Source organism: Xyrauchen texanus, chromosome 2, assembly GCF_025860055.1.
Source record: "Xyrauchen texanus isolate HMW12.3.18 chromosome 2, RBS_HiC_50CHRs, whole genome shotgun sequence".
Classification (NCBI taxonomy): Eukaryota; Metazoa; Chordata; class Actinopteri; order Cypriniformes; family Catostomidae; genus Xyrauchen; species Xyrauchen texanus.
Genome location: NC_068277.1, coordinates 34,719,529 through 34,745,576, shown reverse-complemented (window position 1 = coordinate 34,745,576; position 26,048 = coordinate 34,719,529). Strand labels below are relative to the sequence as shown.

Here is a 26,048-nt window from a genome sequence, read left to right as displayed (position 1 = left end):
CATTAAAGGGTTGAAATTGTTATGTAAGAAGTCTTGTGACAAAACAACATGGTGCCGATTACAGCAGAGTTTGTCTTTGGGAGAAACGCCATCAAAACAACATCTGGTTAGAAACCTAATTCAATTTTTTTATTGAAACCTGTTTGAGTCAAAAGATTAGAGTCTCTAGTTTCATCTGAAATGCCATTTTTTAAATTTAAGCAATTTATTGTGCAACGGCATGCTGTTAAACACAATGACCACTATAGTGAACATCAGCACTATTTTCAGAAATGCTATATTATTGTGCATTTTCACATTAAGAAAAACAAATAAAAAATGCTTTCAGAGGCTTTATATGGACTTAGGATGAAAATAAGGTGTATTTTGAACTGTTCTGAGACGAGTGCAGACAGAGAGCTCACTGAAGATTAAGTCATTCATTAAATAGGGAGAAATGGAGCATCATATAGATTTGCATCATATAGTGCATTCACTCCTAAAATCTGACTAAAAGTTCCGTTTTAGTTTTACAACTTAGTCCCACTGTCCACACATACATTTTTAGGGAGACTTTTTGGTATAGAAATTTATTTATTTTTGCATGTTTATATTTTTCTACTAGTTACTATTCAAAAAGAGAAATGGAAAATGCACACAAAAGGTCTCAGGAGGTTAAAGCTAGTACCTCAGCTGAGGAAGTGTTAAATATATGCCGCATATTTCCTCTGTCTTAGCATGCAATCTTTCACAACTCCAAGGCCAATTGTGGTCCGACCAACATGTATATATGCTGGATGATGCCAAGCTACAATCTCATTATCTAGATATGTTTGTCCAATGGTTTTCAAATTGGGGTCTGGGAACCCCAGTGAGCCGCAAGGGAGTGCAAAGGGGTGGATGGAAAGTGTTCATGTTCATAAATTCAAAATAGTCTGAATTTGACATCATTGCCATTTCAGTTTAATCAAAATGTTTCTCTTTAGGTATATATATTTAACAAATGTTGGTAGAAAAAAATATACACTGTCAATGTAATATAAAGTAGGCTAAATATTTTTCAGATAATTTTATTTTAATGGTCTTTACCACACTTACAATTTTTCTCACAGTTAAATTGGTCTTTATATATGTAAATATGTATTGACCTTTTATATATTTTATGAGTGGGGTCCCTTCGCAAGGCAATCATCATATCTGGGGTGTCTTTGGCATCAAAACTTATAAAAGCCCTGTGATAGTCCAACTTTGCAAAAATGTGACTGATACATTTTCAGTTGGTCTAATGCATTAGTGTTTTAGTCTGACTGAAATAAAAATGTTAAAGTGCATGTAAATATATATATATATATATATATCAGTCTTTCTCAGCACCCTTTAATTTTCTGGGAGAGCAAAATATTAGTGCAAATTATGTTTTCTTAAAGGATATTACATCAGAGGCAAATAAAACTACCTTTCGGCTTGAAAACAAATCAACTAAATAGATATCAAGATAAATCAACTGATCCTACAAATCTTTCCTTGAGAGTCTTGAATTGTTGTGTCCTTCACTTGTTACGCTTCTGGATGTCATGCTCTCCCCGCTGTTGTTTAGTCTTCCATCCTGCTGAGAGGTCTTTCAAAAATACACAAGCTTTTGTGTGACAGGAAGCTCAGGGAAGGGAAGAAATTGTGTGTGTGTGTGTGTGTGTGTGTGTGCGTGCATGTGTGTGCGTGCGTGTGTGTGTGTGTGTGTGTGTGTGTGCGCGTGTGCGTGTGAGTTTGTGTGTGTGTGAAAGAGCTTACAGTTCCAGTGAGTGATGCTGATTTTGCATTACAACAGAAGAGGTGGCTCTGCTTGCCTACACTTCAAGAGGCATGTGTACACACTTAGGAAAGGGGTGGAAGGGTGTGCGTTGGTCCTGACTGTATTGATTGTCCATGGGCTTCGCTTTCTGCCGCCCTGAAACTCCGTACTTCCTACTTCCCTTCTATCCAGGAGGAGAGGGTGGAAAATAATTCCTGAAAATAATTAGTCTGCACTGAATGCACAAGTACAGACAACACACACACTTAAATTCCTGAGCTCATTGTGTCCAGTAGAAGAAAAAAAAAAGTCCTTTGTCCCACGTCCAACAGAGGACCCCACTCACCCCTTTTTTGAAAACAGAAACACACACTCACACAAACACATCCTCACTCATTTGCATGGCAATAGCATTATTAGGGAGAGTGATGTCATGGTGACAAGAAGTTTATATGTAAGCACAAAGAGAAGTGAAGAAGAATGGAGTGCTCTTTGCTGTTCATTTGACAACCTTTAACACACACACACTAGCACACACTCTTTCTTTCTTTCTTTCTTTCTTTCTTTCTTTCTCTCTCATACACTCACATTCATATCACAAATCGGTCACTATGAGGACACAAACACAGATGGACAGGTTCTGTCCATGGTGAATCCCTGTTATTGCAGAACCCTCCATCCTTTACTTATAGTGTCACTGACTCCATACAAATATAATGTAGATGGGATGTGCATCAAAGTGCAGCAGAGTACGAACCACAGCCAATAAACTTTTTGGCCTCCCGTTGCATTGCCATTATGAAAACGGAGAGGAGAGTATTTAATAAACCCTATTAATCTTGTTGAGAGAGGTGCACTCTCCCTTTCCCAGCTCTCCCAATCAATCAACTGAGCTCTGCTAATGTATTCATGTGAAACGCATGGCACAACTTGTTTGACAGAGCTCCAAGAAAAGAAGAATTTATGAAGTCTTTCCTTCCACCGCAGCCAATCAAAAGAACCCCTCAGCCACTTTCCCAATCAATACTTCAGCTGGTAAATATATAATCTATAATTATATAGGGAAAACATTAGCAATATATATGTTGTCAAGGCAAGGGTTGAGTGGAATTCACTGAATGTGACTCACAGCATTTAATTTGCAGAGTTGGATATAACTCTGAGACCTTACTGTATTGATTAGGGAACCAGTCCAACATCTGTTGAACAGAGCCATGCACCCGAGGTAGTGTAAGACAAATATGCTATGTGACACTCGCCTCTCAGTGATGATATCATAGCTTTCAAAGAGGGAAAGAAGCGGCCTTCTTAGTTCACACCATTGGGAGAAATGTTGTACTGAGAACTGATGTACAAGGAGTAAGATGAGCAACTTCATCAGACACCCCTCTCTCTTTCCAGATTGATCACATTGTGAATTCGGCAACAGGAAGTCAAACGTTCTGCTGCTGAAATGGTCGTTTTGAAAAAATTAAATGAAAACTTGTTATAGTGGACCTAAATCTTACCTTAACCTAAATCCAATCTGAGTGGGAAAATTCAACGCTCACCTTTGTTTATTTGCATGTGATTACTTCCTGGTGACAGGGACCGCAACACGTCTCAAAAATGTCTTGTGCAATGTGTTGTTTGAATTTATATGACAACAAGTACGTCATCACTACTGTATTCTCAGAAATTGCTTGCACAATATCTTATGTTTGAATTTATGCACCAAAAAATTTAAATACTAAATGTCAGGTGGGGCATGCTGCTTGTCCGTAATTTTGCAGAATTGGTGCAATTTAAGAGGATATGAACATTGAGCATGTTGATTTCCCATGTGATCACGTTGCTTTTTCTTGCCATTTTAATGGAGAAAGATCTTTTGTCCTTTATTTTGTTAATGATAATAAAAATGCTCCTAAATGTTTAAAATGCATAAATTTTTTAATGATTAATTCAGCAATAATAAAAAAGTAGATTTTTGAAGCCTAGCACTGGTGTGATCCCTTTGTTGTTTAACCTTTACAGTTCAGTCACTCCATTCAGATCGCATTCACCAAGGCAGCCCTTTTTTCATGCTATTGAGAAAGGAGAGCATATGCAAGGGGAGACAGAGCCATGTCCAGGCAGAGGAGAGGAGAGAGGGATGGAGGCTTCTCTTGGTTGGGGGAGACGAAAAAAAGTGCAGTACTCTGCTTCAAAGAAACATTACCATAATTGCCCTGTAACTCGGCCATAATGGCTGAGGAGGCTGAGAAAGGCACAATCTTTCAGATGGCTGAGTTGCAAAAGCTCCCACCACCTTTCCATCTTTCTTTCTTTCTTTCTTTCTTTCTTTCTTTCTTTCTTTCTTTCTTTCTTTCTTTCTCTCTCTCTCAGTCTCAGTCCTCTTCCTTATACACCCATAACCCTCTGCCCTACTTGTTGTCTTTCAGATGGAGTGAAAGAATTCCTCTCTCTAACCTCTGTCAACAAAGGGCATGAAATTAGCACTCTCAACAGCCACGCCTCCTGTCCTACAGTGTCACTCTCTAACTCTTTTGTCCCCAGACCTGCCAAAGAAAGAACCAACTCAACAAACACCCCACTGCACAAAGATCGCTGTTGTGAGTGCATTTGCATATTGTTTTCATTTTGCTCTGTTCTACATTTTTACAGTCCATATGCATAATTTTGCTCAGAAAAAAAATGCTTTTCCTACGTCTGACATGCCACCACTGTGTTCCACTTAGATAGTGAATGCTTTAATACACATCAATACCAATACATTTGCATCTCTGTGAGGTGTAAACAGCCAGTAGTTCTGAAGATGTTTTGATGGATTTTCTTGTGGATTTTGATTTTTTTTCTATAAAATTAATCCAGGCTTTAGCAGACCAGACACTTAAGACTGGTATTTTGTGTATGTGTGTGTGTGTGTGTGTACAACGAGATTTGAGGGTGTAAATGTGGCTCTTCTGTGAGCCAACAGAAGTGTATAGATGGGCTATAACCTCATGCACAGTGACAGTGGGGAACATGTGTCCTCTTTGCCTTGACTGGTCTCCTCAATAGCCTTACAAGTCACCTAAACATGTCAGCCATATCTGAGGGGGAAAGAAAATACTACACACTGCTGTGTGTATAAAGGCATGCTTGTGTGAGCTTGGAGCTGTGTGTGTGAGTGTGTTTGCCAAGCTAACAATCAGCAGTGCCTCATAAAAGGATTAGTGACCTCCACAAAGAGAACAGGGCTCTTCAAAGCTTCTGCTGGGTTACAATAGCACTGAGATTTGTCCTGCTCGGTGCAGGGACGGGGTGTGGTGGGACAGCGCTGCCACAGAACACACTGACAGAGAGGGGTTGACAGGGGAAAGGCACAGGGCTGGTCTTCTCTTTCACAGCCTGACTCTGGCCCCTTCGGCAGCCCACTCCAGTCTTCGTGTCCTCCTCCAGTCCTGTTCATTCATGCAGAAGTTTGCTGATGTCTCCATTGGCTGGTTTCTCTAAAAGGGTTAGACCTCTCTGTCCTCCCATTCGCCATCAATGGCGAGTCAGTAAGACAGATTAGATTTCTCTTTGATTCCACTGTTTCATCGCTTTCCCCCATCCAAATTGGTATTTAACAAAGCATTCCTCACAGCGAGCGGTACAGCTATGTAGCTCTGTCATTGATGTAGAGTGAGAATGGTACTTGGAGATATAATGGGTTTGTGGTGGCTAATAGACTGAATTGCCATTTATTTGGAGAGTGTCAATGGTGCTGAAATTCCCACAGATGCTGCAACTCTGCAGTGCTCAAAACGCATTATGTATGCATTTTTGAATGTAGTCTTTGTATTTATTGATGAGTATATTATCACACCGAATACAAATAAAGGCTGAAATAAGAGCCATAAAAGACAATTCTATTTGTATGTGTGTGTGTCTTCGCGCTTGCCGTTTCTCGCAAGCAATTCCTGCAAACCCTCTCGTGTATTAGCGGCCCACGTTTTTTTTTTTTCCCTCCACATTGCTGGAAGCGTTGGAATAAGAGGAGTCACTGTTGATTATTGCTCATTAGCCACAAGGACATCCACTTAACTCTGATTAAATGAGTGACACTAACAGCCCCAGTCGGAATGTCCTCCGCATAGCTCAGAGCAAAATGTTCATTAATGCACTCCATTTGCTAATGTTTGAAAGAAAGCGGTTGGACACGTATTGTGACAACGGTATCGGTGATTACTTTGTTTCAGGCGATGCATTCTAATCCTTAATTTCATGCGATGATCAGAGACGCCGTGAAGCTCTGTGTCATCCTTTCACTATCATTTCAAATGGATTTTAATGATCAAGGGTGGCTCAGGTCCCTCAACGCCTCATATACGCAGAATACACACAAAACAACCATCAATATTTATGACAGCCCTGGACGGGCTCGTCACTATAAAAAAGCGTATGATTTCCATTGAAAAATGCCTGTGATAAAGTCACCATGGGCGACCTAACACTGAATCTTTTATATTTTGCTAATGAAAGAAAGTGTATCTAGGTAACATAAAGGTAGTCTAAGTTTTTTGATAAGCCTATTAGCAAGGGGGAAGAATGAATTAGCCCATCTAATATATAATTTAATGCTAATATTATACGGATTTTGAAAGGGATTGCTTTATGTTTTGGATATTTTTATTTATTATTATTTTCACAGCAATCCATGGGTAGCCTATATTTTTTCGGTCTGCTGGAGTTACAAATAAACGCAAATCAGAGCAAGCCTGTTTGCCACTGGCCTCGTGCTCTCTCTCTTGACATGCATGGAGTGCGTGAGAGGGTCAGCACTGATTGGAAAATGTTGGTCACTCGCGCGCCATGGCATTTCCCGCGCTCCAGCTGGTGGCGCACTTCCGAGAAAGAGAGAGAGAGCTAGAAAGATGAATACATCAATCACTGTCAAGCGTCACAGTGTTTTATGAATATTCATTGCCATTTTGCTTTGACAAGGGGATCTAGAGATAAATTAATTGAATAAGCTTATACAAAACTGCACGGACAGCGGACACCATGATTTTTATTTTATTGGGCGGGTTTTCCTCGCTGCGTCTATAGGCTATTAATGGCTGCCGTGCATTGTGGTTCTTCAAGAGAGGCAGATGCATGATTGCATAATTGATGACAATATAAACCGAGATGACAGTTGACTATACTAGGAAATGTGACAGGCTTAGCATTTGCGACCATTTTTGTTGGCCCTAGACTAATATGCGGCCCGCGGCCCGCATGCGGCCCTCGAGCGATATTTTATGATATCATCAACGGAAATATATTCATCAGCAGCCTATCAAATCTGTATGAATTGTGAGGTTTCCATTTTCATGAGGATTCACATAGTTCTCTACATTGCTGAATCACGTTAGAGAGGGAATTCAACTGCAAGAATGTTACAAATATATAGTTATAAAAAGTAATATCTGAGCATGGTTTATGTTATGTGAGCGGCGGTCTGTCAAACGCACGCTCCCAATCTTACTTGAGATTTACTGAACATGGCGAGAATCGGTCCAATCTCTTGAATAGCTCATCAGAGATGTGTACTCGTCATGACAACAGTATTTACAGAAAGAAGAAAAAAGTTTTTCCTGCAGGTGACTGCGTTGAGATGCCTTCATGCAAATGCTTTTAATGATCTACTGTACTTCGGCGCAGAATGCTAAAGGGGTGAACAAATCTTTATGACTTGTCACTGAAGTACTTTTGGTGCTTATATTGAATATACTGCTCTTATTTGTTTGTTTTTTTTGACACACCTGTGGTGTATGTGACGTTGGTGTAGGCTAGGTGATGTAGAACACTCATAGTGTTAATTAGTTGACAATCACAACGACAACAGATCGTTTCACAAAAGCATCATAAGCCTAAGTAGATTGTAGAATCTATCTTACGATTTATCTTAGTTTTTCAGCCCGTTTCCCAAATGTATCGCAATTTAAGCAGTACTTGAAAATGCTCGTAGCTTAACGAGTGCTCTGGAGTAAATCGTACACGCTAAGAACATCATAAGGACACAGATTTATGCAGACACCTGCAGGACAATCGTGAAATTACACCTTATAGCCTACAATTTCAATACCTATAGCTACTCTATGCTCAATTAATATCAGTATACATACATTTTATTTTATTATTATTTTAACCAACGAGGCTAATAATAATAATAATAATGAATAATTATTTGTGAACTAGTTGGTTACAACAATGCGGTGGCATGATTGTTGCAGAGAACTGAAAAAAATTACATTTGCATTGCATTGTGTAGTACCGCACATGTTGTGTAGCAATGCTGTTACTGTTATCACTTCTGAGAGTAAAGAGCAAATCTCTCTTTAATGAATGTCCATAAAGCGCAGCTTCCACGTGTCTCCTTATTTTGGGCTCTGCAAACACAGTGAACCTCGTTATATTCAATTAATTCTTGTTGTCATTAACAGGACCATAAACAGGGTCTCTGCTGTCTTCACTGATCTTCTAAGATTTAATATCGACACACAGTGTAAATTTTTAAAACTAAATATTAAAATGCACATCTGATGTAGGAAGCAGTGATTGTGTAAAAGAAATATATCGTTCTGCACAAAACAATTGAAAACAAAATGCAATTATGTGTTGAATTAAGTGTTGAATTAAGTGCAATTATGTGTTGAATTTAAATTGAATTAAATTTTTAAAAATATTTCCAACGAGCTAAATTACAAACGTTTTTAAAGTTAGACAACAAATATAATGAAGTTGCACCTGCAAGCAGCAGTATTAGGTCACATTTAAGCACTTCACGTTTATGGAAAGCATCTCTCTTAAGCAGCACTTAAAGCCTCTCATTTATTGAGTGTAGTTTTAAACGCACGAAAAAAATAACGAATGTTCGTAAAATCGCTCGTAGAAAACGATCTTATCACTAAGATCGATCACTATTTGGGAACGAGGCCCAGATCTATATCAGAAAATCGATACACACCCCTTATGTTTAATAAATACTCAGATTGATAGTTCACCCAAAAAGTTAAATGCTCTCATCATTTCCTCACCCTCATGCCATCTCACATGTGTATGACTTTCTTTCTCCTGCATAACACAAATGAAGCTTTTTAGAATATTTCAGCTCTGTCTATACTATGCAAGTGAATGGTGGCCCTCGAGGAGACAGGGATCTAGCTTTGCGGACCCGGACCTTTCCGAAGTTGAGTTAACCACTGAATTAACTTGAATAAATTATAGTTTACACTAACTAAACAAATTTAAAGGGATAAAAGGGTAAAACATTATGATGATAATAATAATAATAATAATAATAATAATAATAATAATAATAATAATATGGCCTAGATTGTAAAATGTGTTACTTACAATTGTTACCCTAAATAGCTTATTAGTATTATTAATAATATTATAATTTTTACCCGTTTATCCCTTTAAATTTGTTTTGTTAGTGTAAACTATAATTGATTTAGGTGCATTTTTTTTGTACTCAAACCAGTCAATGAAGAACATTTTTTTTCAGTGCAGATCAAATTTGTAGGAGAAATATATTTTATATACAAATAGTTATAATTTAATATTCTTAAAAATATTGTAGATTGTTTCTGTCTTCTGTTCTAAAAGGTAAAACTTTAATTTGTTTAAGCCTATTTAATGTACTTTTAATTAAATGTGCTATTTTAAGTCTTTCAAGAGGCTTATACAATTAAATTTCGATTCTTGAAAAATCATCTTTTCTGAAACGTTTCTGCCAAAATTAAAGTAGAAATTTATACGTGACCTTATATTTCTTTCGAATAATTCAGTCGTGTTTTGTTCATTTAGTTGTGCGGAATGTGTTCTGCAGTCTCGGTGATGTAATTTTGTCTAAACTGCGTCACGTGGCACTTTACTAATTGTAAAATAACTATATAAAAGGTGGAAAGTTGCACGCTGTACTCATTCTCTCCCAGCAAATTTCACAAGAAGAACGAACGACCCTTAAACGCTGATCATTAACTACCTCAAATGAATTCAAATAAATTAAAGATTAAGATCAAAATGGTTCTGTCTATGAAAAGACCCTCGAGAGTAGACTGTAGAGGGAGCTCCAACTCTAAATTTCTCCTCACTTTCTGAAAACTGAAACAAAGCTGCTGCCATGCAAATCATCTTCAAGGGGAAAAACACAAATAATTTCTCACAGTTTCGAAGGCAGTTTATGACAAGCAGAACAACATCAATATCTGATTAGAATTATTTACATTTTAAAATATCCGAATCTCGAAAATTATAAAGAGTCGAGATTACACTAACCATCTGCACTAAGCATTTCAGCTCTTCAGTTCCTCTTCAAAGAAGAAAATATTCAATTCTCATTACAGTGAAATTGAGTTGTATGCTGTTTCAACCCATTACAAATGAAATAATTATTCATTTCATATGTGCTGTTCCGCCTCAGTGGGGATAATCCCCATCCATTAATATCCAAATGCGCGATTCAAGAAGAAGCTAATTACAGTTAAATCCCTGAAATAGGAAAATACTGAAAATCCCCCGATTCAAACCTCATAACCTCTAGTTAATGTTCCTTATGCGTTAAAAAAAAAAAAAAAAAAAAAAACACATACGGAAACCATTTCCACACAGTAAAGCTTAAAAGATGAAATATCCAATGTCAGTTTCAATATTCACACACCACTGTTTTCAAAAACAGAAAGAAAAAAAAAAAGTGACGGTAAAGTTGCTGCGGTTCATTTATTAGCCAAAATATAGACTTTCTTGTACAATTTCGGATCACAAGTATATACATTTTCTTTACGTTATATACAAAACATTTCAACATCAAATCCTCACAGAGCTTACAAAAGAAAATGGGACTCACACACTACTTGGACTGACATCAGCCATTGTACACAGGACATGCTTACAATGTAAGTATACAGAAGAGTGTTATTTTATTAAATTTTTTTACATTCCTTACACAGGTTAAAATGAGAAAACAAAAACAAAACAAAAAGAAACAAAACCATAAGAGAACGAGAGGGCGGATAATACAATGGCAGCTTCGAGTTGGGTCTGGGGCCTATGGGGATATAGAAGGGAAGCATGAAAAAAAACAAACAAAAAAAAAAACACGGAGCCAATACCAAACTAAAGCTGCAAGCAAGTAAAGAACACAACAATGTTTTTGAATTAAGCATTCTGAAATATCGCAACGACGCAGTGGAGATTTAATGGTTTGACATCTCGGTTTATTATTGCACAAGCACAATATATAAATCATGTTTAGACCAAGTACCCGAGCGCGTGACTAGACAGTCATGCATGGATATTATGTGATATTCATATATTCAAAGGAGGTAAAAAGAAACCATTTTAAAAGTAACGCGCTACTAATGTAAGATCTCCGTTCTTACCGTCTTTGAACAGGGTGGAAGGCTGTTTTTAACAACTTTTTATCTGTTTTCAAGGCACTAGATCTTTCTGAAATAATAACACCAATAGCAACAACAACAAAAATTCAAATTAAAATAAAAGCAATTTTTTTAAATAATATATAAAAAAAATAAAAAAAATAAAAATAAAAAAACAAGCAAAAAAAAAACAAAACAAAAAAAAAAAACAGTGTAATTAAGATCTTAAGTGTTGTTTAAAAAAAAAAAGTGGCCTAGAGAATTAAGGGCTATCAAAATTCGCACACAACGAAACATTTCCAAACATATACAATTGGACATACTTTTGGATATTTTAAGCAAAAGTTAGAATATATATATATATATATATATATATATATATATATATATATATATATATATATATATATATATATGACAAGTTATTTCCAATAGGCATTTGCATTTCAAGTGTATTTTTTATTTTTTCATTTACTTGAATGTTTCACAGTAGTGAGAAATGAAAACGGGTTCAGGGAGGAAAGGGGGGAAATGGTGCGCGTCCAGTCCTAACAATGTCAATAAAAGGCATGAATGTCCTATCTCTGCGCTTCTCAGTGTGAGTGACATGTACCTGTGACTGTGGACTCGGAGTTTTGACTCCTGTCCTCTGCTTGTCTGCTGTAGAGAGCAAGGCCATTCGCCGAAGCCTGGTTACTGAGTCCCAAGTAATGGTTTGAGTTCAGCAAGGCGAGCTGGTGTGCGGTGAAACCCCGATTTGCCCAGCTCTGGATTTTCCCTACGGGACACGAAAGTAGTCTGTGAGGAGCGATGATAGTCTGAACGGCGGGCGCTGCGGGAGTCCCGTTCATAAGAGGAGATTTGCGTGGATTGTCTGGAGTTGTTGCTGTCTCTGCCAAAGACCAGATCTTAGGTTTTGGGGCCGGAGGTGGGTTGTTTTCTGAGGGCGGAGAGTTGATGATGGCCTGGTTGGGTTTGACCGGCTCGCCGTTGGCCTGTTGGGTTTTGAGTTCTACGTTGTTATTGTTGTTGTGGTGGTGATGATGGTGAAAGTGTTCTGCGCGGTCGCCGTGAATCCCCTTACCGTCTTTCACCATCGCTTTTAACAACCTTTGCTCCGGTCCTTGTAAATCCTCATAGCCGTCCGAAATTTCCGAGTCGCTCCGGCCGTCCAGTTTCAAATCAGAATGCAGTTCATCCTGGTCGTCTAAATCGTCCTTACTCTCAATATTCTCCGTGTCAATATTCTCCAAATCGATTTCTTCCTCATCCTCCCGTTTGTCGCCGTCCTCTCCTTCATGATCGCTGATGTAATCATTTCCTTCTTCGTCTGTGCGACTCCGTGGGGTCCAGGTCATCTTGTTCTCCTTCTTTAGCCTCCTCCTGGCGTTGGCGAACCAGGTGGACACTTGCGTGAGGGTCATTTTTGTGATGATGGCCAGCATGATCTTCTCGCCTTTGGTGGGGTATGGGTTTTTCCTGTGCTCGCTTAACCAGGCCTTGAGTGTGCTGGTGCTCTCTCTCGTTGCATTTTTTGGTCTGGACGGGTCACCAAACTGGTACTGGCCATATGGGTAAAAAGCGGGATGATGATGGGCAAATCCTGCATGCTGGACACCTGGACTGTCTTTGAGTTCGTACTGTGCCCCCTAAAACACAGAACACAGATCCAACATGAACATGATTCACGACCACCTTCCTTGGCCTGGCATGCTATTTTCTTGCTTTTCTCTGATGTACATGCTGCATTTATTGATTGCGGATGTCTTTACAAATAATTAAAAAAAAAAAACAAGGAAGGACTGGACCACTTTTGGAAATATTATTAACTGTGTACAAATACTTCATTAATGAGCGTATTTTGTGCACGGGGATATATGTAATTCCAAATCATTTGACAAAATATGTATTAGTATGTGAAAATTAAAAGCATTATTATTACTATTATTAAATTGTATTCTGCAGAGGTGGGAATTCTTGTCCAGTGGCTTTATTTATTATAATCACGAGAAGCACTACCTCACATATTTTGTTTTGTTGAGACCATATCAGTTAATTTGTTACTTTTTCCACCACATTTTGTATTTACTAAATGGAGTAAACACCAAAGTTCCTCAGCGTCTTGCAAAACTTACTTTAAAGGATGACCGCAAACCTAAACTTATTTTAAAGTGTTTCTAACACACCTTGACTCACTCTTTTTTTAAGTTGACTATGTTGAGTTTGAGAGAGAAACAGAAAATGCCACAAAAAAAGTATTACTCACCAGCTGGTTGAAAATAGATAGATCATTTGAATACGGAAGAAAAGCTCCATAGCTTTGTGCAGCAGCGAAAGGTGATCCGTACATAGTAGAGAGAACATTAGAGAGCGCTCCGGACGGGCTCAGGTCTGTCCCGGCTCGGGCACTGCCTATCCCCTGCCTGTCCTGCGAGTATATTGGTCGGATGTACTGGTATCCCAGCTGTGGGAAAGACATCGTTGTAGAGAAAATCTGCTGGAGTCACAAAAAGCGGCGAATCGCCCTCTTGGTGTGCACCACGATATCCACTTTACAGTGAGTACAAAGTGTCAGGGAAGTCTATATTTCCTCCGACAGAGCCAGTGTAAACGATCCGATTGCGCTTTCCTCCCTTTCTTCCCTATTGATCTGAATGGACTAAGGTCAGGTCCTTACAGATTGCTTTAGATTATTGGAACTCCTTTTTGTGATTGACATTTTTAGTCGTTCAGAAGCTCCTCCTATTTCTCAAGGCTCACCCCACTTACAGAGTCTCTCTCTCTCTCTCTCTCTCTCTCTCTCTCTCTCTCTCTCTCTCTCTCTCTCTCGCTGTCTGGACTAATGCTCTGACGTCGCCTTCTCTTATTTGAATGAGTTTTAAATCTCATTTTATGGCTCGCCAATCATTTCATTTGTTATTTGTTCGCCGCTTCAGCCCTTTCCCATTTCTTGTGTTAATTCACAGAAATTGTGATCGGCTACAAAATGGTAAATATTTAATTCTTGTTGAGACTTTAACTTCCCGCAGTGTCTTTATTTTACGCGCCTGTTCCACGTTAAATGACGAACATTTCCGTTTAAATCTGAGAATTTAGAGAATTTAGTATATTTGCACGTTCAAAACACTAAAGGAAAAATGTTAGGTGAAGACCGTTTTAGTTCATCTGGCATGGAACAAGCCGATTGGGGTCCTCTGACGCTTTTACTGTGCAACATGAAAATATTAAAAGTTGACGATAATCGAAAAGCCAGAACAAAAACGTTAATGGCTAAAATGTCTATATGCACTGATGTGAATTACACCGAATTTCAATTTAGAGTGGTGCAGTGATATATATATATATATATATATATATATATATATATATATATATATATATATATATATATATATATATATATATATATATAGCCTACACACACACACATCAATTAAATGTAAAAAAATTAAATCAAAATTTCTTAGCTGTCAGCCCTTAAAGATTTTTTGACATATTAAAATATAATCGCAAATGTTTTAATTGCATTCATGTGTAAAAGCTTCTGTTCTTGAAAAAAAAAAACATATTTTTCACGATTAACCTAAAGGATTACCCTACAGATTGACACATATCTACTGAAAAGATCTGATATAATCCTCAACCTACTGTAAATAATACGGATTAAAACAAAGGACGATCTTCGCGATTGAAATTCCTTGAATCAATATATGCAAATATGTAGGAAACATCCATAATCGTATTATGCTTAGTCTAGTAGTGTCATCATATGTCTGCTAATCGTCTTCCAAGCAACGGCACCGATGAGTGATTTAACGAGTTTCGTTTATTTGAATATAGCAGGGTACGACTAAATCCCAATACACTTAATGAAAGATTAGAATGAAACAAATTCGGATTGGATTTGTTGCAATATGGTTTCCAAGAACGCAATGTCCCTTCTAAACCTTCCATCTGTTTTTGAAGAGGTAGTTATTGTTATGGTATACTAATATCTGGAATGCCATTAGTATGGGCTATTTGCTTATTTAAGGACTCCAGGATTTCCATGTTCTCTTCCCCACGTGTATGGATTTTTAACGTCTAACAGAGCGGGATTACGGGGTTATTAATTAGAACAGCCGTCTGATGCCATTCAGTGCGGATGGTAATAACTACATAACCGTCAATAACACCCACACAGACCCGCAGAGTTAACAAGAGCTCTCAGCTCACCCGCCTGACCCCACAGCACTGTGCCATCTGGGACGGTGCAAAACACCACTAACCCTCCAAATTTTATAGTCTCTTCTTTAGACGTATATTTCTAGATATATTTGTGTAGAAATGTACCTAAAACATATCCGCAATCATTTTGATTTATATTAACTAATTGACAACTGTTTTATTCATAGTAACACAAGCATCACGGGGGTAACGGATGTGTGCATGTTAGTGTCCGCCCTGCAGCGCTCAGAGTTCGGATGGACACGTGTCTCATCCCTTGACCTGTCAAGGCCTCAAGGTTTGCCCCTGATTTATTGTCCCAATCAAATACACATGCACTAACTTAACACTTTCACACTGACCCAGGAAACTGGCACAGCCATAAAAACATTAGGACAGTGTTTTGTTCCTCTCCTCTTCTCATTGACAGTGTCAGCACCTTGGAAACTCTTCAATGCGAATTATCACCAAACTATTATTATTATTATTATAGATTTTTGTATTAACACTATAAAACTAGTAATGATAATAATAATAATACTAAAATTATTATTATTAAAACTGTATTAAGTTGTCCTAATGCATGTATTTGTTCAATCATTATTAGTTTTATTTATTTATGTATGCATTTATTTATTTTACTTTTGCCTATAGCCTAGAATGACGCCATTTAAACACAGGCCAAAATTTCAAAGCGCCGCACTAATATCACGAGTATAAATGGGGCAATCTCAGATGTATGACTTGAGGGATGATTTCTGTGACTCCTTTGCTAGCAATTATGCAGATGACACCATTTCACATTCTCCAACACGCATTCAAATAAACAAGGAGCGACGTTGCTCTCAAAAGCGCTTCCTCGTGCAATACACAAGACGCCTGCGACAGCGCTGATCAAAGACTTCAAACAGGGGCTCTTCAAATTACACCTCTGAATCAGCTCTATAATGTCAAGGCGACAGAAAACAAGTTACGCCATCGCACATGGACATTTAAATGGGGCTTTGCTGATCCAGATCTATTAATTGAAGGGACAAAGGATTTAAAAAGAAAACACACTTAATGACCTTTGATGTTTAGGATTTATTCGACAGGGGGAGGAATGAGAAATATGTGTGTGTCTGGCCGGAATTACATTTTTTTAAGAGCTTTGGCAAACAGGATCTTCTGATTCGAGTTGTGAAACCTCAGTTTGCGTGTTCTCTTAAAGAGTTTGCAGTGTAAAAGTTTTGGTTGCAGAGCAGGAAAAGGACTAAGCCTGTAGTGATAGAGCAGCTTTCTCTTCATCATATAGAAGCAATAGTGCTGGGTTGGTTGGTCTAAGAATCTGGATAACGATATAATGCGATGCGTTTCATTCAAAGAATATAGTGGGTCCAAGATATTTCTCCCATAAAATACCACAACAGACCATTCACCGTTTAAAGAATAGCTTTTGATTATTTACACCGTTATTAAAATAAATATATTATTTTATATCAAAGGATTAAAAGGTGCAACTCCGATGCAATGTCAAAAATGCTGCTTATTGAAAAAAAAAAAAAAAAGAAAAAAAGACAAAATACAAAGAATAAATCTATCGATGTATAAAATGACCCTGTGGAATTTAATCTAATGAATGAAATATTTTAAAAGCATGAACTGAAGTCTGACCCAAGAGCAAGTGCACTCTCTGAATATGTTTAAAGTTAAACATTTTCCTGTTAGCATAATTTGACTAATGCTATTTTAATTAGGTTTCTCCAATCAATCGTGTGTATTAAAGAGATAACTTGGACTGGTGGAGAAAGTGACGAGTTTTCAACAGTTCCCTGGGCACACACAGCAATTTGGAACAAATTAAGAGTAGTCAATGGACTGCAACTATTTAAAATGCTTTAACAAATTGTATCAAACACCAAATTCAAACGGCGACGTCTGTTTTAACCCTTCATTAACCGAAAGACCAATAGCTCTAGCGGAGCTGACCTTGAGGTCCCATTGAACATATGCAGGTGGTTTACATTACCGGTCCCTTTAATGTTGGGGATTTTCTTAACCTTTACGCCCACTTTACATTGACTAGGGCGGACTTACCTCTTGTTTTAACAAAAACAATGGATCCAAAGAAAGAACAAAATGTAATATCTATCCTAATCTTGTAAATGTTAATCTTTTATATTATATTACTTTTTGCAATCTACGGTAATTCAAAGAAAGCACAGACCAGACCACCCCAGTCGATTAAGTGACTTCTGAAGTCTCTCAGTGTGCTGAGGCTGCGGAAGTCTTGAGGGACTTTATTCTCGATTGTTTCATCGGCTGTAATACGGAGCAGGCGTATAGTCGGAGCAGCGCGGCCATAAAGTGGGAATTTAGATTTGGTCAATTGTGCAGCCAGCGGCGGCGGACACGCGCAGTAATTGATTGAGAAGGTCAGAGCGCGCGCTGTCAGATTGCCTGCTCAGTCTTTTCGCGCGCTGCTTTGGAAAATATTTTGATGGCGGTTTGGCGGGGGCTGCGAGTTGTTCTATTAGCAAGGCAGGGTCACTTTCATTTATTGCTATTTACCAACATCTGCCCTCTCAGCAAAGAGTTCACACGCATACAAGAACTCTTTTCTCAGTTGCCTTTTAGAGTGCATTTTTAGAGAATGGTGCCAAGTTCCAGTTTCACTATATTAAGGTCATTATTATTATGATTATTATGAATATTATTATTATTAGTAGTAGTAGCTAGTTGTAGTAGTTGGCTTGTAGAGGTAGTATAGTATTAGTATTTTTAAAAGCAACGATAATAAAATGGTAATAAATATGGTCTCTCTTAATTATTCTCATCACCAAAAAAAAGAAAAAAGAAAAGCTGATTTGAATATTAGCCACATGCATATTCTCTGCACTTCTACCAGCCTTTCTTTTGTGGTTGGCTCCTGTATCAGTAAAAAGCAGCCATTGATTTTATGGTAAAGTCACTTTGCAAAGGGAATGAGTTCCTGTGGCCGAGGATATCAGTGTGTTACACGGGTATAGCCCAGGTAACAAGATGAGCATTGATTCAGCATTACAGTTGATCAATACTGAAATAAGTAACTTCAGGCCTGAATTAAAATACAAGCTGGAGCTTGCTTTGCTGCTGTCAGTTTATGGTGAAGTGACAGGAAGACACACAAGAGAAAGAATGAATGAGTGATTGTGTGTGTGTTTAAGGGCATGGCCAGTGTACACGATCACCATCTAGACTGTTGCGTGTGAAAATCCCAGAAGATCAGCAGTTACAGAAATACTCAAACCAAAAATCAAAAATCACGCCACGGTCTAAATCACTGAGATAAAATTTTCCCCCATTCTGATGGTTGATGTGAACATTAACTCAAACTCCTGACCCGTATCTGCATAATTTTATGCACTGCACTGCTAACATACGATTGGGTGATTAGATCTTCGCTTGGATGACTGTTGGTGTGTGATGGGCTGGTTTGAGTATTTCTGTAACAGCTGATCTCTTGGGGTTTTCACTCACAACAGTCTCTAGAATTTAGAATTGAACTGTGCCAAAAACAAAAAAAAAAAACATCCAGTGAGGGGCAGTTGTGTGGAAGGAAATGCCTTGTTGATGAGAGAGGTCAACAGAGAATGGCCAGAATAATTCGAACTGACAAAGTCTACAGTAACTCAGATAACTGCTCTGTAAAATTGTGGTGAGAAGAATATAATCTCAGAATGTTATTCTGAGATGCCAGGTTGGTGCTGTTTTGGTGGCACGAGGGGGACCTACACAATATTAGGCAGATGGTTTTAATGTTTTGGCTGTTCGGTGTATATGAATAACTTTAATGTAAAGTTCACGTAAACCAAATCAAGTGGTCTTAGATGTAAAAAAATAAATATATAAAATAAAATAGGCACACTGCCCTAAAGATCTATGCACATTGTACAGTATATTTCACAGCAGGCACATTAATAGGCTTTCATCATTACCTGGGCCCATAAAGTACACAATCTATCGTATATATATTGTGTAGCATTAATGAATGGACTAAAACTATTTTGTCACCTTTTCACATTACACAGCACAAGATGAAGTTTATCAAGTTTACCTTTCTCAAAAGCCTGCTGTGGCACTATCATGGTACAGTGATGGTACTGTACAATATGGTAAAACTTTGGAGTTTTTATCAAATACAATAGGCCTATATCATGGTATTTATATGGAAGGCTTCTCCAAAGAACATTTCCAAAAAATGGTATTGGACTAGTTTTGGTACTTTTATGCACTTTCATGTAATGTAAGTGTTTTGATACACTTTTATTTAGAAGGCATCTTTCAAATCATGCAGTAGGCAATCGTTCACAGTCTGCTCTCGCACATGATCTTCATCACTGGCAAATTATTGAATGCAGGTTTTGTTTCAATGAATTGTAACTAAATAGTCATTCAGTGTTGTTTTTGTTCTCTGTCTTCTAAAGCATCCTGTTACTGTTTTACTGCATGACAAAGAACTTCAAATGATTCAGCCCACACATTAGACAAATTCATTGTGAAGAACCAACTCAAAAGACTGATTAATTCACGCATCAGGAGTCACTTCGATTCACAAGCCCCGTGCTTGTGAGTCTATGGCCACGTTCACAATGGCATACTATCCATACTAATCTCACAGTTTTTTACCAAACACAGGTATAACAGTTAGAGTAGTATGGTAGTAAGGCATATAGTTCCTGGTCTATTGCCACAACACGTCACGTTTGTTCGACACAGATTGAACACATACTTATTGGCTTGGTAGATCAGTGCCCCCGAAGCGATGCCACCCTAGGCGCTTGCCTATTTTGCCTAATGGGTTGACCGGTCCTGCCATCTGACTTTCAGATTCTTTTCATGATCCGTTGACTGGTGGGAATTCAGTCCTCTTAACTATAAAACTGTCATCTGCACATATACAGATTACTGAGCCAATGCAGATACTAAAAATTACCCCAATAGTGATAACAGCAAACCACTGGTCACTCATGCTTATTTAATGCTTTAAATGGCAGCACACATCTTAATTGCTTCTGGTTTAAAAACTAACTCTACAATCCTAAACTGTACTGTGACTTGCCGTGAGATTTGTTGTTGAAAAAAATAATTCTGAATACAACATTTTCCACTTTGTTTAATATTCAAATTCATTTGGTTTAAATATTCTTAGGGCAAAGAATATGAAGTACAGATGGAAAATATTGCTGTACTGTATTGATTGTAAGTTGAAAGTCTTATTGAAATGTTTGCCTTAAGCAAGTTTTGTGTAATGTTTTTAGAAAGACTACAGGATGCCAGTATTAATCTGAATGTATAACTTTTACAGTATGTAGTCAATTCAAGAATGAAAACTTCAAAGCTCTCTCTCTCTCTCTCTCTCTCTCTCTCTGTCTGTCTCTCTCACTCTAGCTGCCATAGCAGGTCTGTATGTAGCTGCAGGAGAAGCAGCTGTACTAACACAGAGACCCCTATCCACCCAGAGGCACTGATAACCCTGCAGGAAGAATAGCTCTCAGAGTCTACATATTGCGGTCTCAAATATAAAGTCAAGTAGGTTTTTTTTAAAGATTGCATACCTTGTATTGCTTACTAGTCCATAAACTAGCCTCGTAATCTTTTATGCAAGCTAGTTGTACATTGTTATTGTAGTTCATAACTGGCCATTGCCAAAAAGTGCACTTTCAGGTCTAGTCAGAAAAGTGTTATGGTCGCCCGTGTGTGTAATCACTGATATTGAGTGGCACAGCATGACCACACACTGAGGTCAGTGCAGTTTATACTGTCAGCACTTATACTCAGCATGCATTTAGTGATATGACATAGACCACCTAAGCACTGTTCTCCTGTACACACTCCAGACCAAGTATGTGGAAGTGTGTGTGTTTGTGTGAAAAATTAGACTTTGCAATTTACAATACAAGTTTAAATTTAATATATATATATATATATATATATATATATATATATATATATATATATATATATATATATATATATATACTATATATATACATACATATACATATATATATATATATATATATATATATATATATATATATATTAAATTTAAACTTACTATATATACGTCAGCTGTCCAAAACACATATCTCCACTTTTGGGAATTTTTACCATAGGTGGAATTTTGTAGATATATGTTTTTCATCAGACATCGATGATTTCTGCAAAGAAACAAAGCACAAAAAAAAATTAAGATGTCTCTTAATAAAATTTGCATCACCAAAAAACAATTTTATGTGCACACATGCCTGTTCTCTACACTGCTACCAGCCTTTCCTTTGTGGTTTTCTCCTGTATATATATATATATATATATATATATATATATATATATATATATATATATATATATATACCACAGTTAGTTCCGGTCCTCGAATCTGATTGGACAAGAGACGTTCCATGAGCACTGATGGTGTGTCACCATCAGCACTCGAATGCTTCACTGTGTGTGTATTACCACACGTTCATGCTGTTCTAAACTAAAGTGTATCTGTAAGGAGTTACTGGCTTTATTTTTTAAATGACATATGTTAGCCAGCAGGTGGTGGCAAAATATAATTTTTGTGTGTAATATGAGCCAGTTGGTGACGTAAAGTGAATCTGTTAGTCATTGTTTACATGGAACTGCACTCCGTGATCGATAGGAAATTGATTGGGTGTGGCAACAGGTGATTGCACACGCGCTCTCTCTCTCTCTCGCTCTCTCTCTCTTTCTTTCACACACACACACACACACACACACACACACACACACACACACACACACACACACACACACACACACACACACACACACACACACACAAACAAAGATAATAAAGATACCCCATTTTAGCCTTAACAGACTGTAGGGGCAAGTGCTGTTAGCGAGCACCTATGAAGGCCGGAACGGTACACAAGGGGGTGGGTGTCCAGCACCACGCCCGACCGCCTTTGTCTCCCCAGTGGCAATGTTTTACACACCGCACCAGGTACTCATTTTTAGGCTGAGTCGACCTAGGGGAGGCCCGGGACCGGTTCAGAGAATCGTCACTGGTGTTGGCCATGAGCGGGAATCGAACTCAGGTCGCCAGGTTCGTAGCGTACACACACACACACACACACACACACACACACACACACACACACACACACACACACACACACACACACACACACACACAGTTGTGTTTCCATGTTTTATGGGGACTTTCCATAGACATAATGGTTTTTATACTGTACAAACTTTATATTCTATGCCCTAAACCTAACCCTACCCCTAAACCTAACCATCACAGAAAACTTTCTGCATTTTTACATTTTCAAAAAACATAATTTAGTATGATTTATAAGCTGTTTTCCTCATGGGGACCGACAAAATGTCCCCACAAGGTCAAACATTTCGGGTTTTACTATCCTTATGGGGACATTTGGTCCCCACAAAGTGATAAATACACGCTCACACACACACACACACACACACACACACACACACACACACACACACACACACACACACACACACACACACACGTTGTGTTTCCATGTTTTATGGGGACTTTCCATAGACATAATGGTTTTTATACTGTACAAACTTTATATTCTATCCCCTAAACCTAACCCAACCTCTAAACCTAACCCTCACAGAAAACTTTCTGCATTTTTACATTTTCAAAAAACATAATTTAGTATGATTTATAAGCTGTTTTCCTCATGGGGACCGACAAAATGTCCCCACAAGGTCAAATATTTCGGGTTTTACTATCCTTATGGGGACATTTGGTCCCCACAAAGTGATAAATACACGCTCACACACACACACACACACACACACACACACACACACACACACACACACACATCCAGCCGTCTATCCTTGTTTATCCACAAATTTGTTAGAAATAGAACAAGCCGTGATACTATTTCTGAAGTGAAATTTGTTAATTAATAACGGAGGCTTGGATGCATCATTTGTTTTGAACCAGCAACGGCAGATTCTGATTCGTCATGTAAGAAAGTACTTCCATGCACAAATTCGTTTTTATGACCGTACTCGGTTTTTCCTAATTTTTTTAAATGTACTTGTTCATTAAACTGTTGTATATAAGCAATATCACACGAGCAAGAGTGTGATATGGCCCTACATCAGCACTGCTGTGATTACCTACGGCACTCTTGCTTGTGTGATATTGCTTAAATATACACCGATCAGCCACAACATTAAAACCACCTGCCTAATATTGTGTAGGTCCCACTCGTGCTACCAAACTAGAGCTAACAAAGAGGTTATCTAAGTCTGAACCAGTCTGGCCATTCTCCGTTGACCTCTCTCATCAACAAAGTGTTTCCATCTGCAGAACTGCCGCTCACTGGATGTTTTTTGTTTTTGGCATCATTCAGAGTAAATTCTAGAGACTGTTGTGTGTGAAAATTCCAGGAGATCAGCGGTTACAGAAATATTCAAATCTGCCTGTCTGGCACCAACAATCATCCATACGATTATACAATCAGCCAATCTGTGGCAGCTGTGCAGAAAATCATGCAGATATGGGTCAGGAGCTTCAGTTAATGTTCATATAAACCATCAGAATGGGGAAAAATGTGATCTCATTGATTTGGACCGTAGCATGATTGTAGGTGCCAGATGAGCTGGTTTGAGTATTTCTGTAACTGCTGATCTCCTGGGATTTTCACTCACAACAGTCTCTAAAATTTACTCCAAATGATGCCAAAAACAAAAAAACATCCAGTGAGTGGCAGTTCAGTGGATGGAAATGTCACAAAAAATATTGTTGTTTAAGAGAATTTTAACAACGTTCTTCAAACAAAACCAATACTAGAGAAAATGCACATTTGTGTAATGTGTAGATATACACCGATCAGCCACAACATTAAAACCACCTGCCTAATATTGTGTAGGTCCCTGTCGTGCTATCAAAATAACGCCAAACCCGCATCTCAGAATAGTATTGTAAGAATGATATATAAATAATATATATCATAACTAGCAGATAGAAATAGATACATTTTATTCTGAAGATTACAAAATACATTTACATAATCACAAAATAACAACATACTTGAACACATTTAAGAGATAGTCAAGAGCTGTTTTCGTTTGATATTGACATGCCTGTATTGAGAGAATTTAAAGCAGCCATCTGTAATAAGGAAAAACACATTAACCTGTTTTTGTGTCTGGGGTCCTCAGACCTTGGGATAACATGATCACTCAGTCTCTTTTGTGTGCAGCCAACTGTAATTGTTTGTAGATTTAGATTTCAGAGTTGACTTGTGAAATTGCAAATGTTAACCCACTTTATTTGTGTGTGTGTGTGTATACGCATTCGTTTGTTTATTGGGGGCCATTTGTTACCTTGTGAGCAGTGGATCAGCAATGGACTCAGCTGGTAGGTCACTCCACTGTGACCCAGTGATGATTACATACACACACAGACACACACTCCCCTAATTCTCTTTTCATGCACACAGGCTTGAGAAGAGCTACCAGATTTTGAGAACAATGCCACCCTCATCATCATTGTTAACACCCTCTCCTCCTCCTCCAAAACAACTCATATCCTAACATACCCCCATACTACCAGCACATATCAATGTCTGTCAGTGTTTGTTATGGGTGGCCTAATCAGCACCTTAGCATGTGTCAATGCTGAATGCAATCAAATAATTTTCTTTGGAGTGGTGGCGTAGTGGGCTAAAGCATATAACTGTTAATAAGAAGGTCGCTGGTTCAATCCCCACGGCCACCACCATTGTGTCCTTGAGCAAGGCACTTAACTCCAGGTTGCTCCGGGGGGATTGTCCCTGTAATAAATGCACTGTAAGGTGCTTTGGATAAAGGCATCTGCCAAATACATAAATGTAAAATGTAAATGTGGAGTATGAATTGTGATTGATGATTAAACAGAATGCAAAACTGAAAAATTTGTGATACTGAGTTGACCTGAATGAGATAATTAATAAAAATACAGACATCATCACTGAGCACGGTTGTTGAAGATGAGTAGTAGTCTAAAGGCTATTTATATTTACTTGGTCAACAACTTTTTTAGTTCGCCAAAAATTATGAAAAAATATAATTTTTGTTCCACTCTAATGTTCATTTGGTGATATTTCTCCTGTTCGTGCACATCCCTGAAATTCTTGACCTAGGACAACTCAGCTAGTCGAAGAGCATAGACGATTGGTTAAAACTAATTGTAGGTGTGGTTTGGAGATGACATTCACTATTCATATGTGTTCTTCAATATACTCATTTTAAATAGCGCAGTGTGTTTATGAATATAGGTTTTGTTCGCCAAAGGCGCTTAAATTCGTTCAGGAAAAAAAAGTTTGGCCTCTTCCATTGATTGAATTAGGCTTTAGTAAACACTTCTGAACAATCATTATCTGCTTATCTGCTTGAATTGTGCTATCCAACATTTAGTGAGAAGATTAAAAGCCACACTGACCCAAACTGCAAAAACATCTGGTGTCTAGTTTTTCTCTCTCTCCCTTAAAATCTATTCTACATTTCTTGACCACACAACTTGGTGGAGATATACATCATTAGTGGGCAGACAGCGGAGCATCTCTCAGTAGGATGATTGTAAAGGATCAAGGTGTTAAACGGAGACTATTTAAACGCATAGTGCTCTGCTGGACCGCTCTCCGAAATGATCTGCCGACACACTGGATTAG

At 38.0% G+C, this 26,048-nt stretch overlaps 1 protein-coding gene across 1 annotated transcript; it reads right to left on the bottom strand.

Moving 5' to 3' along the window:
- Positions 1-11,566: 11,566 nt before the first annotated feature.
- On the bottom strand, positions 11,567-13,812 carry LOC127618531 (iroquois-class homeodomain protein irx-3-like). Its single transcript, XM_052091036.1, has 2 exons — positions 13,406-13,812; positions 11,567-12,788 (listed from the first exon to the last, which is right to left on the bottom strand). The coding sequence occupies exons 1-2, from the start codon at positions 13,616-13,618 to the stop codon at positions 11,733-11,735; spliced, it is 1,269 nt and encodes a 422-aa protein (XP_051946996.1). The 5' UTR covers positions 13,619-13,812; the 3' UTR covers positions 11,567-11,732.
- Positions 13,813-26,048: the final 12,236 nt, after the last annotated feature.